The sequence below is a fragment of the Priapulus caudatus genome, unplaced genomic scaffold (genome assembly GCF_000485595.1).
Source record: "Priapulus caudatus unplaced genomic scaffold, Priapulus_caudatus-5.0.1 Scaffold37, whole genome shotgun sequence".
Lineage (NCBI taxonomy): Eukaryota > Metazoa > Priapulida > Priapulimorpha > Priapulimorphida > Priapulidae > Priapulus > Priapulus caudatus.
In genome coordinates this window covers 440,211-460,185 of record NW_014577098.1, presented here as the reverse complement: position 1 = coordinate 460,185, position 19,975 = coordinate 440,211, and the positions used below count along the sequence as shown (strand labels likewise).

The window sequence follows — 19,975 nt, the reverse complement described above, 5'->3', positions numbered from 1 at the left end:
CCATTGTTTCGGCGTGTATGTGAACACATTTGGGACTAACAGGGTTTACTAGAATCCCACCACTCCACCACAGAGTCACCGCAGTAGACGTTAGATGAGCGCTGTCGCTCCGCGGCACTTGTAATTTATATATAATATTATTTATTATTTTCACATACAAAATTACACATAATTAGCAAGAGTATATAATGGGAGTTCTCCCATATATACTCTTCGTTTCTATAATGTACGTCGATGGTTGCTCAATCAAAACTGACTTCTTCTCACTCACTCATTTGTGTCCGTTTTTGTGGGGAGCTACAGTGTCATTGACACTTTCATTTAAAATGGGTGGGGCGATTGTGGGCAGTTCCTTTTACGTGATATGCTGGAAATTTGCTATCCATATAAATATCACTGCTAACTTCTTATTTATAATTGTGAGGTGACATTACATAAGGCTTACGATAGTAAGATTTGCGGTTATTATCTTGATTCTGATCACATGCACTTTACAGGTGTTTGCATACTGAACCTAGATTGACTGCTGGTACTGTATAATATTATGTACTGCATTTTATGCCAATTTTTAGCTCGCCTTGATATCGTCAAGAGGAGCTATTGCCATGGTGTGTCCGTCCGTCCGTCCGTCCGTTCGTCCGTCCGTCTGTCAACATTTGTCTACGGTCAACGATAACTCAAGAACCGTTTGACCCACATGTTTCAAATTGCATGCAGTTGTTACTCCTATGGGAGACGTTTGAATGTCCTATTTGGAGCACACCAGTCGACCTACTTTTGAGCCACGTCCACTTTTTGGCAAAAATGGAAATGGCCATAAGTCAATTCAGGTTCAACGAATTTTGCTCATTTCTAGTACGTGAATGAATCCTTTATTCATGGATCCACTATCATAACTCAAGAGCCGTATGACCCACATGTTTCAAATGAAATATAGTTGCTACTCCTATGGGAGAGATTTCAACTTCCTATTTTGGAGCACGCCAGTCGACCAAATGGCAAAAATTTAAATGGCCATCTAAATTCATTCGTTTTTGTTAAATTTTGGTATGTGAATGTGTAAGGCTAGCCCCAAAACAGTTGTTACTCCTATGGGAGAGATGACAACGTTCTATTACGTTTATTTTGCCTAACTGGTCAACAACGCTACAATCATACCTATATACGTGTAATATTGTGTTTTAGATTCTTCGTTACAGTAATTTGACTGGAATATTTTATTGTTTTTATTTGCGCGATATTCGAAAACCAAAATGGCCATCATTTAGGCGTAGCACCATCTCTCGTCAAGATTTCAGACTTTCAGATCTGAAACATTTATTTTTGCATCAAAACTTATGCATATATCATTATCAAGAGTATATAATGGGAGATATGCTATATAATGGGAGTTCTCCCATATATATATATACTGTTGCTTTATATATCCCCCCTCGGTCTTTTATGACACCCAATGTGAGCTACAGTGTCATTTAGACTTTTATTCTTAGAGCTTTTTTAAAGGGATACTAGACTCTAGGATTTTACTGCATACAACTGTACTTATAGGGACAGTGATTTTCCGCGATTGCGGAAAACGGACAGAAAACACGGAAATGGCCATTGGAAACGGAAAAATGCGGAAAACGTAATTTGAACATATTACAACATGGAAATTTCAATAAAACCATTAAAAAACGTCGACAATAGCATTGGTAGTGATATGGTTTACATTCAGACAAGTTTCAGAGCAAAATGACTTACAATTACGTCTTTTGGTAGCCCTGTGTTTCGGTGCCAGCCCAACTGTCGGTCAGTGACCAAATACCTTTTTTTCATGCAAATATATGTAAATGGAATTTTGCATTTTTGGTGTGTACAATCTATGGCAAACCGGAATTTTCATTTTACTTTACTTTGAAACGGAATTCATGATTTTCCCAAACGGAAAAGGCAATTTTTTGAAACGGGAAATTACTGTCCCTATACTTACTGTATAACAAATCGTCTATACCCACACGTACTTGTTACCAGATATCTAATTTAATTGTTATAATTAATAAATAATAATACCATACTTGTTACCAGATACCTAATTTAATTGTTATAATTAATTATACATCAACGCTACGAAATTTGAACGACGCCATTGACACCTGCGACCGTGCTGCCACCCTGAAAAAGTTGCGCATTTCGCAATATATTTTGCACGTTACAGACCGAGGGCTAATCACAAAGGTGCAATTATATTTATACCTAAATGCTATTTAACCGAACAATGTTCATTTTAGGACAAATTTATTCATAATAAAACTGAAACTATATGTCGTTTATAGGATATTACAATCCTTTTGCTTGGAAATTAATAAATAAGAAACACCCTCGGTCTGTAGCCCTTGGCTGAAAAGTCGTTTTGCGCAACTTTCCAGATCGTGCGCGTTGAGTGGCGCCACCGTCGTAATCAAACTGTAGTCGTTAGTTTTAAAACATTGAAAAAAATATTTCTAATTGTGATTGAACCATGAAACTTTATGTAGCGTAATTTTTAACCTAAATTAACTGAAAATAACCCTAGAACCTAGAGTAAAGGATCCCTTTAAGTGACTTTTAGCACGTAATTAAACGGGCAATATTTTATGAAAACTATTTGGTTTGGGTTTATTACACTATAACACAGGGCTTTGTACTGTAAGCTCAGCACTATTTTTATGTGCCAACATTTCTTAAGCAAATCCATATACCCACAACAACCGGACAGGACAGAATTCTTTAATACCCTTCAAATATTTCCAGAACCTTTTTAGATATTTGGCCCTGATTGGGGTGACCTATTTTGTTCTAGGTATATAGGTATGTTTTGATCTTTCAGCATAATCAGTAATACTCCGTACAACGAAATAAAAGGGGGGTGCCAAGTTGCCAACTGTTTAGTACGATACTAAATTCTCCGTATATTGGCCTAATTACTAGATGGCAGTCCATCAACTGTTGGCATCGGGCCTTGTTGTGTGGCTATGGGATGTCATATCCCTGTTCACAATGCTCAGGACTCCATGCTCAAGATACTAGCTAGCTATTCTTTCCACAACCTTGTCAAGTTCCTGTGTCATAATAACAGAAAGGCAGCACTGTGGTTCGGCTGTTGTAGAAGCATCGTGCAGTAATGTGTGAATATGCTTCTTGGATGTGTTTTGCATCGTTTGGTCAGGATTTCTCTTTGCTAAAGTGGACATGCTTACAAGATGTTCGGTACAAGTGATAAAGGAAGTGCGTGGCAAAGTGGAAAGACTGCCCAAATCTGGCGCAATTCTGCGAAGATCATTGAAGAGTGAAATCTGGGTGTGAGTAAATTCGTACTCATGATCGCTGTACGTGCCTCGCCATTGCTGTGGTAAATACGTTGAGGCAAGTGAAAGGCCACCACCGACGAAAGACGTATCTTAGAAGAGTGCATGGAGTGGGTTCCGTGCGAGTAGAGATGATCATTCACGCGGCGTCCCACAGCACCATATTTTCCGAGAAACGAAGGGTTGAATGAAGGCGACCAGAGATGTGGACTCATCGGCGTTGATATCGTGAAAGATGTCCTTTTGTTGCAATTAGTAGTTTGCCTCACGAGCGTGCGAACGTCGTCGATGCGTTGGCTGATCGATATCGCCGAAGCAACTGTGTGCAGAGAGTAGTTTGGCTGGTAGGTCATGAATGGGGTGAAAGACGGATGGGTTGAAGTGTGGGTGCAAGGTGAGTAGCGTTGGGATCCGGGAGGGAGAGAGCGAGTGAGCGCGTGCGTGTTCCTCCGAAGCCGAATAATCACGCATTATTCTACCTTTTCAGCTCACGCAGGCGAGTGTGGTGTGTGTTAGTGATGAGAGAAGATGCTTAGTGCAGTGAAGAATGACTGTTGTTCGGCTCCCATTTTTGGTGTAAATGTAGAACCCTAACCCTATAAAGTATTTTTAGTGACATTCGTATTGTTTTGGGTTTGCCGAGATCCCGGGGAGTAGAAATAGAGGGTGGAACAGCTGTACCGTGAGACTGCGTAAGTCAAACCTGTCTATAAGGGTTACTCGGTGGAACCCCCAAAGTGCCCTTTATGGACAGGTGGCCACTAATTTAATTTTGACCCTGTAAGTTACGTATACTAAAAAGAAACCATAAACTCTGCCAGAGAACTCAGGAACCATACGAATTTTTAATTAGCATGAGATTTTGGCCCAGTCTCTTGGGTTTGCTGATCCCCCCCCCCTTCTTGCGGGGATTTCGGTTAGCTCCTGTCGTTTACTTTCAGCTACACGGACAAGAAAGGTGAGCGTGAGATAGTATACCTGCATGTGCAGTCGCTCTCTGCGGCCGGTGAGGCAGGAGTTGACGATGGCATGGTGTCAATTACCTGGTCACAGGTGGTGAGTGTGTGTGTGCGTGTGTGTGTGTGTGTGTGTGTGTGTGTGTGCCTGTTGCTCGATTTGCGGCCTCACCCTCCATCGTTCGTCGTGCGGTGTGTCGAGCCATTGACTTACAGTCCTTGCGTTTGCATTTTCCTCCAGCAGCTTGGTTACGAAGACGTCCACCAGTCGACCATCCACAAGCTTACCGAGGTAGGTGGTTGTACTAGTAGGTTTACCTACAAGTGGATCTCGTGTCACCTTTTTCATCTCTCTCTCTCTCTCTCTCTCTCTCTCTCTCTCTCTCTCTCTCACAGTACCTTCTTCTCCCTTCTCACCTCTCAGCGATTCCTCTTTATTTACTTTTCTCCTTCTTGTCCTCATTCTCTATTCCTGTTCCTCTGTTTTCCATTTCGTCTTCCTCTCCCCCTCTCTCTCACACTCATTCTCATTCTTTCTCACACTAGCTCTCACTATCTTGCAACATCTATAGCTGCCTCTGTTTCTCTTTCTCATACATATTGTGTGTTAAACTAGAGAATAAGAACTGTCATTATCTAGGATATTTGCTACTCATGAAACTAATTTTGCATGTGATGCGAAAATTCCTGGTGCACACTATATGAGTGTAAATAAAAAGCAAAGCACAAATAACGAAGAAATGTAGATGAGTGGCAAGTCCGATCATCAAGTAAAATCATCAACACCAAAATGTTGTTGTTGTTATATAATTTGCTCTGTGTTGCAACGGGCGCTAAATTGATAATGAGGTAGTGTGTCACGTCTACATGGTTGTGTTTATGTTTGCTTGGTGGTGTAGATTGGAGACCTGACTAGTGCTGATGCTTCAGAGGCAGATAAGATCCGTGCCATGACCATCCAGTCGACGCAGGACTACGACCCTAGCAAGTATGTACCGTGCTCACCACAAGTTCTCGTATCGATTAAAGCCAGCTCGTGGCCCTCGCAAACTATAAAACTATAACGTGTTACTGCGTGTACTCCGAGCTATTTTTCTGCTGAGCGAATTAACGTTCAGTATACTTTCAAACGGTGTGGGAGCTGTATTTTTGTGGGTCTTCTGTTCTCATGCTGCCATTGTGCACGACTGATTAGAGTGTGTTAGTTGCTATCAACTGTGAGCTTGTGTAAGGATTGTTGTTACGTGACATTGCTTCTTCTGTTGTTGTAGCTATGTGAGGTCACGTGGGCAGATGGGTCCACCTGGTCCTACCTACAAGTGCTACAAGTGCCTCAAGCCGGGACATTGGATCTGGAACTGCACCAACCCCGTACGTAACAGCTTACAACATTACACAGCGCGCGACATCGTGGACGCACCAACTTTAGCGTACAGTTTGTGCGTGCATGGGTTGGCTTGAAGGATTTGCTTCCAGCTTTTTCGTGATAATCTCAAAAATGTCTTCATCATTATGAATACTATTTAAGATAACATAGTCGGCTTAACAGCAATCTTGTGATTTAAGTGGTAATTTGTTGGTTAGTCGAGTAATGACTGAACCAAGTACGAGATGTGTTACAAAAAGGACAGCCTTCCAAAAGTAAACCTCGTCTAAGAGTATCTCTCTAAAAATCGGTTGGAATAGCTGTGTGCGTGGTGGAGATTCAGCAGAGCTTCCTCCGCCAGTCCAGCGAGCACTGTTAACGTCATCTCTCCTCGCAGGAGGTGGTACGTGGAGCGGAGAAGGTTCGACGCAGCACAGGGATTCCGCGCAGCTTCATGACAGAGGTGGAAGGACCGGACGTACCCGGAGCCATGCTGACGGCCCACGGCAAATACGCTGTGCCCACCATCGACGCGTGAGTCATGCCTGCTTCACTCCTGTCCTGAAAAACGTACTAGAAACTGGGCTCTGGTGCTGGAAAGTACTCGAAATAGTCTATGATCCTCGGATATCCAGGAAACTGGGCTATGGTGCTGAAATAGTGGCTTTTATTATGCTTCTGGAAGGTCCACCAAATTGAACATGGAGGTTGTGTCCTAGAGGCAATGAAACCTGCTTGATTGTGTCCAGCCAAAATCCTGTAGTCCTAGAAAAAGATGTGGGAAACTCTTATGAAGCTGCTTTAAAAATGAAACTTCTTAACCCAGTAAATTACTGGTCTTGACCCTAACCCTAACCACGTTGTCTCCCCAAATACATGTACCCAGTAAAATAATAGCCACTACTCTAACCCTAGCCATGTCATCTCCCTAAATACATGTACCCAAGAAAATACTAGTTTCTACTCTAACCCTAGCCATGTTGTTCCTTGCAGAGAGGCGTACCGAGAGGGTAAGAAGGAGAGGCCACCATTCGTTCCTCACCAGGAGGAGGAGGTGGAGCCGGAACCTGAGCAGGACATTCCTAGCGAGCTAGTGTGCACACTCTGCAAGGATCTCCTCACCGACGCCGTGCTCATACCCTGTTGTGGCAACAGCTTTTGTGATGACTGTGAGTGCTATACCCTGTCACTACGGCTTCCTGGCGGGCCGGTTTAACTAGCGTAGTGATTTCGTTGTCAGAAACATCGTAAAGTTAATGCTAATGTTAATGCTACGATAACACTTACGACTAATGTTAATGCTACGAGAGTAGCGTTGACAGAAACACATCATAGCTACGGGCAAACTCACGATAACAGGAACTTCATAATTTCATGTCACAAGGCTGCTGATTGGATGAGAATCGATCACAAAATTCAAATTCATACACATTTATTGTACATCACAGTAATTTATTCATGTTATGATGGCTAACCACATATAAATAATATTTGATGAAAAATAACGTGGTCATGAATTTATTCTCACACTAACACGAGACGCGAGAGTCGTGGCAAGCATGGCAAACATGTAAAACAAGAGAACAAATGCCATACACCATTTGTAAATGTATTGTTTTGTTTTATTAGCGGTAGATAATTAATGATTTTGATGTGTTTTTGAAGAAAAAGACACATTTTATTCATTTTTATAAAATATAATATCACTATAATTGTAATTCAGAGTGTAAATGTGTTATTTTCAACTTAATATTAAAGTTACGAGAGGGTCTGGGCTCTCGTAATGTTAAGAGGATATTTGCGAGGATTTTTCGTTCTCGTAACATTACGATGTTTCTGTCAACGGTTTACGAGTGGAAGCTAATGTTAAGACTAATGTTAAGACTAATTTTGTTTCTGACAACGGGCCCCGGATTCTTAATTCGGAGCCAATGTCTGTAAATACATTAAATGCTTGCCTCATGCATTATAGGGTTCATTTCCAACTATTCTCTGTGTACATTCTAGCTGTGTTACAATGGCAGCACACATCTGTGTTGCAGTAGCTACTAGTGGCCTACTTTTTCTGCCATCTACTGAATTCTCATTCTTTTCTGGTTAATAGCAAAAAAAGAAACTTTCCAACTGCAATCCGCTACATTCATCTGACCGTTTTGATAGTTGATGAACCCTGGTCTCTCTCTCCTTCTTCGTCATAGTTCGCTGGGAGCATGTATTTTTGTGACGTTACGCTCGAGCGGGAAGTTTTTTCTCGCAAGCATGTATTTTTTTGCATTCATGAGTTTTTTCTCGCGAGCATGTATTTTTGCGTTCGTGAGTTTTTTTCTCGTGAGAAATGTACGTGTTGCTTTGACGTGCGTCCGCTCATTGGCAGGTATTCGCACTGCGCTGCTGGAGACGGAGGACCACGTGTGCCCGTCGTGTCAGGAGACAGAGATCTCGCCCGACTCCCTCATTCCCAACAAGTTCCTGCGGCAGGCCGTCGAGAACTTCCGCAACGAGACGGGCTACACGAAGGCGCGGCAGAAGATCAAGGAGCGACGCGAGGCGATGCGGCTGAAGGCGCAGCAGGAGAGAGAGAGGTGAGCGAGGGATAGAGAGAGAGAGAGAGAGAGGTGAGCGAGGGATAGAGAGAGAGAGAGAGAGAGGTGAACGAGGGATAGAGAGAGAGAGAGAGAGAGAGAGAGGTGAACGAGAGAGAGCGAGAGCAAGAGAGAGAGGTGAACGAGAGAGCGAATGCAGATGAGAGAGAGAGAGAGAGAGAGAGCGAGAGCGAGAGCGAGAGCGAGTGCAGATGAAGGCGCACCAGCAGCAGAGAGAGGTTACTGAGGGGGAGCCATGGTGCAGTATACGTAGTTGTAGTGGGTGGTGAGGGATGAGCGATAAATATATAGAGAGAGAAAGAGAGCGAGAGAGTGAGAAAGAGATAGATAGAGAGCGAGACAGCGAGAGAGAGAGAAAGATGGATAGAAAGAAAGAGAGAGAGAGAGCCAGCGAGAGTGTGCATGTGTGTGAATGAGAGGGACGCTGAGAAGAGGTTTGCAAGTTAACCAAGTGTAACTAGATCCAGTAAAGCCTAGATCGTAGCCAGACCTGTTCACGCATACACCCACCCATGAACGCGTTGACGATAACTCGTCGCATGCTTCCGCGTTACAGGGCGGCAGCGGCGGCACGAGAGGCAGCTGGTGACAAGACACTCGTTCTAGTCGCTGTTCCTGAGATCAAGAAAGCCAGCAGCAGCAGCAGCCGCGCCGGCGGTGATATCAGCAGCGGTAGCGCCATCGTGCGCGTCGGCGCCGCCAACGACGCGGCCGCGAAGTCGGTGCCGACGTCGGCAGCGGCGCTGTTCCCGCATCCGCCGCGCAAGATCCGCACGCCGCCTCCACCGCACACGGGCACGCCTCCCACGCAGCCGACGTCGGTGTCGTCGCCCGTGCATGCGTCGCGCAGTCCCGCACGAACGGAGATCGCGCCGAGTAAAGGTGTGTAGTACTCTTAGTGACGAAGTATCAGTCTAGCGTGGCTGTGTTCATCGAAGCTCGTGTTGGGGTGGAGGTGTTGGGATAGATTACTGCCTCGAGTGAACCCGAAGGGCAGGGGGGGGGGCAATGGTTTACAACAGGTGTTAGTTTTTCGTTATTTGTGTAGGTAATTTCTGTGCTTTCTCTCTCTGTCTATCTCTCTCATTCTCTCGCTTTCTTCTATCTTTCTCTATCTCTCGCTATCTCTCTCTCTCTCTCTCTCTCTCGCTCACTCTTACTCTAGTTTAATGACACATTTTTAGCTCACCTTGACATCGTCAAGATGAGCTATTGCCATGGGGCGTCGTACGTCCGTCCGTCCGTCAACATTTGGCTACGGTCAACGCTTGAGAACTGTTTGACCCACATGTTTCAAATTGCATATAGTTGTTACTCCTATGGGTGAGGTTTGAACGTCCTATTTTGGAGCACGCCAGTTGACCTACTTTCGAGCCATGCCCACTTTTTGGCAAAAATTTAAATGGCCATAAGTCAGTTCAGGTGCAATGGATTTTGCTCATTTTTGGTATGTGAATGAATAAGGACTGGCCCCAAAACATATCACGCAGGTTTTGATATTTTTTTTAAATTATGCAAATTGGGTAGATTTTGGCAATTTCACTATGTATTTCAGTGTCTGCCTATGGTCAACGATAACTCAAGAACCGTTTGACCCACATGTTTCAAATTTCATACAGTTGTTACTCCTATGGGAGAGATATGAACGTCCTATTTCAGAGCATGCCAGTTGGCCTATTTTCGAGCCACGCCCACTTTTTGGCAAAAATGAAAATGGCCATAGATTCGATTCAATTCATTCGATTTTGTTAAATTTTGGTATGTGAATGTGTAAGGCTAGTCCCAAAACAGTTGTTACTCCTATGGGAGAGACCTATGGAGATGGTTCTTCTATCACACCCAAGGTGAGCTACAGTGTCATTGACACTTTCATTAAGACGTGATGATTACACGTGATAAGAAATCAAAGTAACATGCTGAGCTGTACGTAACGCGTCACCCCTTGCTTTCCTTGCGACAGAGCGAGAGAGTGGTGACAGCCGCGGCGGTGGTGGAGCCCCGGCCGCGGTGATGCTGCGTAAGGAGGAGACGCCGTGCTGGTTCTACGACAGCGGTCGCATCTGCTACTCCGGCGACAGCTGTCCGTACCTGCACGATGGCTCGCCGCGGCCTTCGCGTGAACACAGTGAGTACACATTACCGCCGCGAGAGACGCCGCATAGATTAAGCTGATGAGAGAGGGTGTGAACTCGATCGCGCAGCTCGGAAATACTGCTGGTTACCTAATTTGATCCGAATCTGATGTTCGGTTCATTTCAGCTGATTGAGTTAATGAAGTTGGGGACTAAGTGGGTGTAATATATGTATATGCACTGAATTCGATCTGAATTCAACCACTCGGTTTTGGCATGGTTTTTGGCATGCACTCGGTTGGTTTCGGCATTTGCGGTTAGCGTGGACTTGTTCCTCGTCTCTTTTCTGAATGAAAACTTCCCAACTGGATGAAACGCGTGATAGAATATTGATGGAATATAATATTTTATCATAAGTGCTCAATTACAAATTAATATTTATTGAAAGTGTATTACCAGATCTGTTAATTGTGTGCTGTTGATATTGGAATTATTAACATTATTCGCACGTACGATGTTTGTATTTTTACATGTATAAATGTATGATGTATATCAGGAGTAGATAATAGGGAAGGAGTGTGACTTCAATAAACAAGGGAAATTCGTCATTTACTAGCCTTAGAATACCTACGATTTACTACGCATAACTCAATCAACTTGAGCTCAAATCGTACACCGTACATTCGCCTAGCATCGTGCGAAATCGTTTCCTCATATACACCCGCGATCCGGAGAAACAGACTAAAACGTACGACACAATTATCCATTCTGTTGCCATCAATCCCAATGTATTTTCTGCCTGACTTGAAACAAAAGGCAGTTACTAACGCTCTGCGATACGGTGTGGCTCTCTGGGAGATTGGACATTGACGCAACACTCGGCGAGATAACTTTTGACCCGGCATACAGCTACATACCGGCATACCGGCATACAGCTGGTATGCCCCCCATGCACGCACGCCCACCGCAATCAGCAGCAGCTCCAGCTCCAATCTCCCAGTGAGCCACACCGCATCGCCGAGCGTTAGTAGCTGCCTTTTGTTTCAAGTCAGGCGGACAATACATTGGGATTGATTGAATTTGAATTGATTTGAAATTGAAATTTGATTGATTTGATTGGCAACAGAATGGATAATCGTGTCGTACGTTTTAGTCTGTATCTCCGGATCGCGTGTGTATATGAGGAAACGATTTCGCACGATGCTAGGCGAATGTACTGTGTACGATTTGAGCTCAAGTTGGTTGAGTTACGCGTAGTAAATCATAGGTATTCTAAGGCTAGTAAATGACGAATTTGCCTTGTTTATTGAAGTCACACTCCTTCCCTATTATCTACACCTGATGTACAGTATATGTATATATATTATGTAATAGGTAATGACGTCTCTGGCTCTGCCTTTCACTGATTAAAGTTGCTCCATTTTCGTTATTGCAGGAGCGCCTAGAGATGAGAAGTCGTCGGCATCGGCACACGATCACTGGCGCCCACCCGCAGATTACAGGGGTCCCCCGCCCCCGAGGCCGCATCTTGCAGGACCGCCCCAATTTGCTAAGGTTGACGGCATGCCCCCCGCTCGGTACGACCGCCCGCCTCCCGGCTACGAGATGCCACGCGGCCTGCCTCCCCCTGGCTTCCCTGCCCCGCAGCAGCAGCAGCCGCCGGGGTACCGCCTGCCTCCCCCGCCGCGCGGCTACGACGCCGACACCGCGCGCCGACAGTATGAGGCGTCGCGGTACGAGCCGCGCGGCGCACCCCCCTACGACGCGCTGCGGCCGCCTGGGTACGGCGCCCCGCCCCAACCGCGCATGGACCTCGCCCGCCCGCGATTACCCGCTCCCCCCAGGCCGGGCGGACCCCCGAGAATGGGCGCGCCGCCGCGGGTGGATGGACCCCCGCGACTCGCTGGTCCCCCGAGGGCAGACGGGCCGCCGGGCGTGGACGCCCCCGTGAGGATCGATGGAGGGCCGCCGCGGATGGAAGTGCCGCCACGGATGAGCGTGCCGGGCGGCCCGCCGCCGCCGAACCTACAGCCGCCGCCGCCAGGTACGTACGCTTGGCACGTCTATCAGTTATCATTCACCTGAACTCGTCTCCTGAACCTATTAATGTGAGTCGTGCATCTGTTGCCCTGAATTTGCCTTTTATTTGCATTGACAGATGACACCGGTGTGAGGTTGGTGCAGAGTCGATGATAATTAGTAAATTATTGTTGAATTATTCTCGGTTATTAGGTATCTTGAACTTATTAATGTGATGCTTGCTTCTCTTCCGTGCTTTATAATGGTGACAGGCATCTTCATGACGTCTGCAAAGGCAGGTTTTACTCTTATATAGTGATAGCATCGTTGTGCAACGAACTTGTATCGGATCGCACTCAAAGCCTTGAAGATATAAGTTAAAAGACGAGCAACTGTTGCCGTGTTGAAAAATTGACTGCAAAACATTCCCCACCGTAAAACCACCTGAAAGGATATACCTTGACTAAAGGCAACCTTAAAAAAATGCACAGCGCTGCCGAATCTCATATCGTTAGCACGGTGTAATTACCGTCGCTCCTCCTTGCAGGCGTCGGACCACTAGTGATCATGCCGCGACCACTGGCACCTGTAACCGTGCCAACGACGCCGGTCGTCAGTGGCCCGCCACAGCTCGCCTACGGAGGGCCTCCGCCGCAAGGGGCTCCCATCACAATAGTGGGCAGCGCACCTCCTCCCCTTACAGAGGAAGAGTTCTACACGGAACAGAAACGCCTCAAGTGAGTTTTGCTGGCCTTTCCTTTGTTCTTATGCGGCTATTTATACGGTCGATCTATCTACCGATTTATCACTAGGTATTATGTCGGGTGTTTCACACTTTCCCGCGGTTATTAATGTTATGTTGTTGATACTGTTAGTAATGATTAGTAAATTTGAATTTTAATAGTCGTTACGAATCTAATTATGGCTGCGTTATTTGCTATTTATTATACAGTAACAGCACAAACCCGTGGTAATTTTGACACTGGAGTAATCAATAACATGTTTGCCAATTTTTAGGTAAGACCTAGTTTGTATGCATTATTTTGTTTTTTCGATTTATTTGAGAGGTTTTTCCTTACGAGGTTCTACTCTCTTTCTCTGCAGGGAGGAAGAGGAGCGGACAAAGCTGACGAAACCGTTGGATCCCCTCGAGGATTTCGAGCGAAGGTTGCTCGAAGGACTCCCTCTGCGAAGCCGCTCTCCCAGCCGCTCTCCCAGCCGCTCTCCCCGCAAGAGGTCACCACTGTCGCGCTCGCCACGACCCAGGTCGCGCCTGCGTTCGCTGACGCCGCGCTCTCGTTCGAGGTCGCCGTACGGGCGTCGGTCGCGGCCACGCCCCGCGCCTACCGCTCTCGCTCTGCGCCTCGGCGCTCGTACTCGCCCCGCCGCCGCTCCCCGCCACCGCTCCCTCCGCTCCTCTGCTAACGACTCAAAGCACCGTGCTAGTGGACGCCGCCGTCGCCTCGCCGCCGCGCGGCGCGTCCCCCCTCACCCCGACCCTACTGCCCCCTGCTGCGGCCGGCCGACACGGCGCGCTACCATGCGCCCGCCTGGCGGCTACTCGCCGGACGCGATCTCTCACGACCGCCGTTACCGCCACGACGAGCGTTACCGGAACAGGTACGCCGACTACAACGGCGAGCGTTACGGCGACGATTATGCACCGTCGGCGGCGCCCCCTGGCCATGAGCGGCGGCGCTCGTTCTCGCCTAGTATGCGGCGGTATCGTGAGGGCAGTCGTGAACGTGGCACCGCCGAGGGCTATCCGCTGCGTTGCTCCAGGTCACCACGAGGGGGCAGCAGGGACCGCACAAGGTCACCGCGAGGGAGCAGCAGGGATCGCCCAAGGTCACCACGAGGGGGAAGCAGGGATCGCCCGATGGTCGCCACGAGGGGGCAGCAGGATCGCGCCAGGATCACCACGAAGGGGGCCAGCAGGGATCGGCCACAGCAAGGTCACCACGAGGGGGCAGCAGGGATCGCCCGAGGTCGCCACGAGGGGGCAGCAGGGATCGCGTGCGGTCACGCACCCCAGTCGACCGGAGCAGGGATCGCCCGAGGTTGCTACGAGGTGGCAGCAGGGATCGCGTGCGGTCACGCACCCCAGTCGACCGGGAGAACAAGGAAAACTGGACGCGAAACGGCAAGCCGCTCGATCGGCGCGATGCGGCACGGGGGGAAGGCAAGCGGAGAACTCCGGAGAGGCGCGTGGTCAGCCGCGGCCTAGTTAGCAAGCCACGGGACGGCGGGGAGAGTAGGGACCGCTCGAAGACGAAGAAGTCTAAAGAGAGCGAGACGAAAGGGAAGCTGGCCAGCAAGGCTGCAAAGCAGCAGGAGAAGATCGAGAAGAAAGAGAAGAAGAGCAAGCACAAGAAGCGGCACCACAGTCGCACCGCGTCCGGCGAGCAGAGCAAGAAAGAGGGCGCCACGGCCGCCGACACGGCCGCCGCCACGCTGGCCGTGCAGAACTCCACGAGCGCGGCGGCGGCGGCGGCGGCGGAGACGGAGACGGCCGCGAAGATTCCTACGTGGGTGTCGCAGCGCGCTGCATCGCCACCGCCCGCGGGAGGTCGACCTGCCATGCCGGCAGCGCTGCTGCATCCCGTCGCGCTGCCGTCGCCGCCGTCGCCGTCGAAGCTTGCCGGCGTGCCCGCGAGCCCGGATAAGCTGATCCCATCGCTGATGAGTCAGAGGGTGAAGCCTGTGGGCTTCCCGACACTGGGGCTCGGCTGGGCGTGGCGCGAGGGCAAGACGGACGCGTCGCCGCAGTCTGTGACCGAGTCGCTGCTGCTGCTGAGCAATAACGCAAAGGGCACCACGCCCGTCGCACACGAACTGAGCGACCACCTCGGTGACGCCGCCGCTGTCGGTCAGGCGAAGACGCTCGATGCAACAGAGGGCGCCGTCGCTGCCGCCGCCTCGGTCGAGCGCGAGGAGCCGCGCAGGAAGTCTGTCAACCTCTTCGACACGATGACGGCCATGCTGAACGACGACGGTGCGGCGGCGAAGGTGGCGCCACCACAGCCCGGCGAGGAGAGGGACAGTGCGGGGGACGCCAGTGCAAACGCCACCCCGTCTGCAGAGGAGGAAGCTGCGGATGTGAAGGAGAACAAGGAAGAGGAGACGAAGGAGGAGGAGGAGCGAGGCAATACGGAGAAGGAAGCCGAGGAGGTGAACTTGCCGCGAGAGGAGGCTGGTGAAGAGACGGTAGATCCAGCAGATTCCCGATCGATGGGAGAAACAGAGATACCAGACTCGGAGCGGGAGAAATCCGGGGACGAGGACCTTCCCAAGGAAACGGTCGCAGCAGGCAGCCCCGACGTGCAGGAGCCGGCGAGCGAGGGAGCAGCAGAGCCCGCGAGCGAGGGAGCGACAGAGCCCACGAGCGAGGGAGCGACAGAGGCGACGAGCGAGGGAGCGACAGAGGCGGCCGAGACGAAACTCGACGCGGCGGGACAACCTAAGGCACGGGAGCTCAGCAAGAAGGAGCGCAAGGAGCTGAGGAAGAAGCGCAAGAAGGAGCGCAAGGAGAAGAAGCTGCATCGGCACGGCAGCGGCGGCGTCGTCGAGTACGAGAGCACGACGAGCGACGCCGGCACCACCACCGAGCACGACAAGCGCACGGCGTCGAGCGACGACGCGCCGAAGTCGCCGGCGATCGTCGTCGTGCCGCCGGAGGTCTCCAAGTGGGAGAAGGACGAGGAGGAGGGCGGCGAGCGGTCGGTGCCGGCGACGCCGACGTCGGCACCCCCGCGCAGCCGCGTGACGATGTCCGTGATCGAGCAGGCGGAGAAATACCTGACGCAGAAGCCACGCATCTCGTCGAGCGTCGTCGTGAAGGCCGGCGACCGCCGCCGCGTGTTCCTCGGCGACCAGCCGCCGCCGCCTCCGCCGCGTTTGCCTGACCGAGCGGAGCGGGCCGTCGCCGCCGGCTACCACGCGCGCCGCTCCCCCGTCGACCGGCGCGAGTTTGAGCGGCCGCGGAGGCTGGACGACGGCCGGCGGTCGGAGCGGGATGTGCGGCGGCCGCCGCCGGACAGAGACACGCGGCGCGTGGAGCCGCGGCAGGTGAGCCCCCCTGCGAGGTTTCCCGTGCGCACAGCGCGAGGGCTGCAGGTGTACTGTGAGAGCGAGAGGCCGCCGGCAGCGAGCCGCGTGAGCAGGGAGCGCGCCGACAAGTGGGAGGACGACAAGTGGAAAGAGGCAGAGAGGAACCCGCGGGCGTCGCGCGAGAAGGACGACGGCTGGAATTGGAGAGTGAACGACAACATGGAAGACGATAAACATCGGAGAGCAGGCGAGAAGAAAGTCGAAGACAAGTCCCGCAGGGCAGGCGAAAAAGAAGAAAACGATAAACACCGCAAAGGCACCGAAAAGGACGACATCGATAAACATCGCAGAGGCACTGAAAAGGAAGACAACGATAGATACCGCAGAGGAAGCGAAAAGGAAGACCTCTACAAACACCGCAGAGGCACAGAAAAGGAAGACAACGATAGACACCGCAGAGGCACAGAAAAAGAAGACAACGATAGACACCGCAGAGGAAGTGAGAAGGACAACGACAAACATCGTAGGGGCAGCGAAAAGAAAGAAGAGGACAAATCACGCAGAGAAAGTGAAAAAGGAGCCAGTGACACGAGAAAGGAGGAGTGCAGACCGGACAGGGAGGAAAGGGAGAGAAAGACCGAGCACAGGCGCGATGCGGAGAGCGCGAAGCAGCGCTCAAAGTCGGGTGAGAACCGGGAGCCAAAGGAGAAGCCCGAGAAGAAGCGGGAGCGGAGGCGGACCCCCTCTCCCGACGACCAGGCGTCGAAGAGGAAGTGCGCTGACCCGGACGCGAAGAAGGAGAAGGAGAGGCAGGAGAGTCCCGCGCGGCGTTTCTCGACCCTCGTCGACGAGGCAACCTTTGTGCCGGACTACGGTGAGTCGTCGGACGGCGAATCGGCAAACTCGTCCAGCGACGAGCCGCCGCCACCAGGGGTCTCCCCCGTAGCGAAGAGGGGCGCCAGGCGGACGCCGAGTGTGGAGCGGCGGCGAAGGAGTCCCGTCAGGTTTCCCGGGAAGGGGAAGGGGAAGCAGAGAGAACCCTCGCCAAAGCCGGCCGCCGGCGTGAAGAAAAGAAAGGGTCGGTCGCCGAGCGAGAGCAGTTCTGATTCGCCGAGTCCCAAGAAGAAGTCTAGAGCCGTGAGTAGCAGCAGTGAGAGCGAGAGCGACGATGAAGAGGAGGCGCGCAAGAAGAAGAAGAAGCACAAGAAGAAGGGTAAGAAGGAGAGGCGTGAGAAGAGTAAGAAGAAAAAGTCAAAAAAGAAGAAGAAGCAAAAGAAGTAGAAACTAGGGTAAGGGAGGGAAGGAGGGACGGTTAGACTGTAAAAACGTGCTCGGTTCTTCGTTGGTAAATTTAATCAATACATTCAGGTTTCTGTTGTAACTGCACGTGGTAAAATAGTGATCACTGGGGGTGTTGAGAGAAAGTTTATAATATCGTTTGTATATAACAGCAATGAATAAGCAAATTATGGTTTCCAACTTTCATACTAAGTGGCTGATTGTTGTACGTAGTTAGTGTGCGGAGAGTGGTGAGAGAAAGTGTGTACATGTGGTCTTGTGCAGGTGTATTGTGAGTTAGTGAGGGTAACGATTCAGGGAGGGTGAGGCTCTGGTAGGTATACCGTGAGTGTGTGAGAGTAGAGAGGAATTAACAATGGTATTCTGCGTGGTTGGTTCGAGTATCAATTTAGTTGTGGTGTATGTACGTGTGTAAAAATAGAAAATACTCACAGGCAGGCATGCAATTTCTTTTTCTTTTTTGACAGGAAACCAGTTCCTAGTATGTATTCACTCGCGCGCAATACAGGGTTAGCTGCGTAGATGTTGCGTTATGATTTTTATTTGTACATGCTTGCTGTGTGGTTTTTGATTTGATGCTCATGTCGGCAACCAAGGGGAAGCGGAGGCGTGGTTTGCGTGTAATATAATGCTTGTACATAGTTCTTCTGGGAGTGAAAGCCGCTGAGATGTGTGCGTAATACCGAGGTCAGTCCAAGTGTCAATCATTCATCCTCTGGTTTGAGATTTTTTTCATTGTGGTGTTTATGCTGGTGAACACGCTTAACGAGGGTAAGTGTATGTGTGAAACCTGAAGTCAGAAGACAAGGTAGGCTTCGAGAGTTAACATCACTGTTTGTAATTTATTGTGTAAATGAAATAAAGCGAAGACGCGTTATTTTTCTATTAAAAACACATCTCTTGTTTCGTCCTGCCTTGAAGTGTTTTTCCCCTCTGATTCACGTTTATAGAGAGAGGCGTTTTCCCCATTAATTCTCCAGTGTCATCGTCATGCTTATCACACTAGGTACCCCGCTCCAACACACGTCAAGTGTTCTCACACATTATCCCACCAAGTGGTACACGTGCTTTGACAAATCGCAACTAGATTCACCCCAAGGGTACATTACTGTGCCGGTCTCGCCCTCCCCTCAGAAGAATCAGGAAGGAGGTACCCAGGTACACGTATTTTGTCATCTCTGATCCACCACCCGCCCTGGGGCTGTCTCCCAAGCCTTGTCTTCGTGTTCACTTATGAAGGATTTCTAGGTCGATAGACACACGGGGGAGGGGGGGGGGACAGGTAGCTAGCTGGCGTTACTCGGCGCGGTTGTAATGAAATACTAATCTCTCCTAAATGAACCAGTCGGTGTTAGCCCCCCCCCCCCCTCACCACCACCACCACTTGGGTCATTACCCTCCTTGTCGCTATGTCCTAGAAAGTTGGTAAACCTCGCCTTCCACCTTCACAAGACCGATTGGCAATACAGCTTTGTGCATGTTGTTGCTAAAGTCGGTCAACTAAAAGTATTTACTATAAAAGTATTGAAGTGTCGCGTGTATATGTAGCTCTTATCACAGGTTAAAAACTCGTGCAGTTTGCCAACGGCCATATAATTACAAAGTACACGTAGTTGGAGTAGTTGTGGATAAAATTCCGGCATCATATTCCATCCTCTCGTAAGGTATTGCTGTGTTACTATAAGATGTTGTAACTAAGTATGTATGATATAGTATTCTGTATGCAAATATGTGCGATAAAATAAATGAAATATTATTTGCAGTCACACACTAATTCTAATGTTCTTGTCATTTCTCATTGTTTCGTTTCGTACGCTGTACGTTCATACACATGACACACTGTAACGAATTGCTGAACAACCTATGTTAATACAACAATTTATTAAAATATTAATTTAATATTAATATGCATAACAATAACATAATTCTGTAGCAATAATTATAACGTTCACTCCCACAACTTCCAAGAGCATGATGCTTATTGTGCATGTTACATACCAAGTACTATATATAATTATGTAAAACACGAAAATCCTGCAGTCAAATGTATGAAGCGCGACGACGCGACAGAAAACTTGTTTCACATGTAACTAATCAGGGGGTGACGGAGACAACAAAAGCGCGCACTCGTAGAGAGAGCGAGGGTACGTGTGTTTCAGTACATGACAAATAACAATTGCTCTCACACCGACAGACGAGTCTTCACCCACAGCTCGTACCCACGTGGGTCAACGGACAGAAACACGCATTTAAAATGTCAGCTGCGCAACTGGAAGTATAACTC

The 19,975-nt window shown here is 49.3% G+C and overlaps 1 protein-coding gene across 1 annotated transcript in view; it reads left to right on the top strand.

The window, feature by feature from the left end:
- LOC106818679 (E3 ubiquitin-protein ligase RBBP6-like) overlaps nt 1-19,465 on the top strand; it is a 32,858-nt gene extending 13,393 nt beyond the window's left edge. The window contains exons 5-18 of the mRNA XM_014823364.1: nt 4,524-4,574; nt 5,182-5,270; nt 5,554-5,653; nt 6,046-6,182; nt 6,642-6,817; nt 8,023-8,230; nt 8,808-9,133; nt 10,212-10,376; nt 11,759-12,367; nt 12,890-13,079; nt 13,447-13,715; nt 13,963-14,262; nt 14,303-14,351; nt 14,391-19,465. Of these exons, the coding sequence (XP_014678850.1) occupies nt 4,524-4,574; nt 5,182-5,270; nt 5,554-5,653; nt 6,046-6,182; nt 6,642-6,817; nt 8,023-8,230; nt 8,808-9,133; nt 10,212-10,376; nt 11,759-12,367; nt 12,890-13,079; nt 13,447-13,715; nt 13,963-14,262; nt 14,303-14,351; nt 14,391-17,673 (5,952 nt within the window). The 3' untranslated portion in view covers nt 17,674-19,465. The remainder of the gene's footprint in view (nt 1-4,523; nt 4,575-5,181; nt 5,271-5,553; nt 5,654-6,045; nt 6,183-6,641; nt 6,818-8,022; nt 8,231-8,807; nt 9,134-10,211; nt 10,377-11,758; nt 12,368-12,889; nt 13,080-13,446; nt 13,716-13,962; nt 14,263-14,302; nt 14,352-14,390) is intronic.
- The last annotated feature ends 510 nt before the right edge of the window (nt 19,466-19,975 follow it).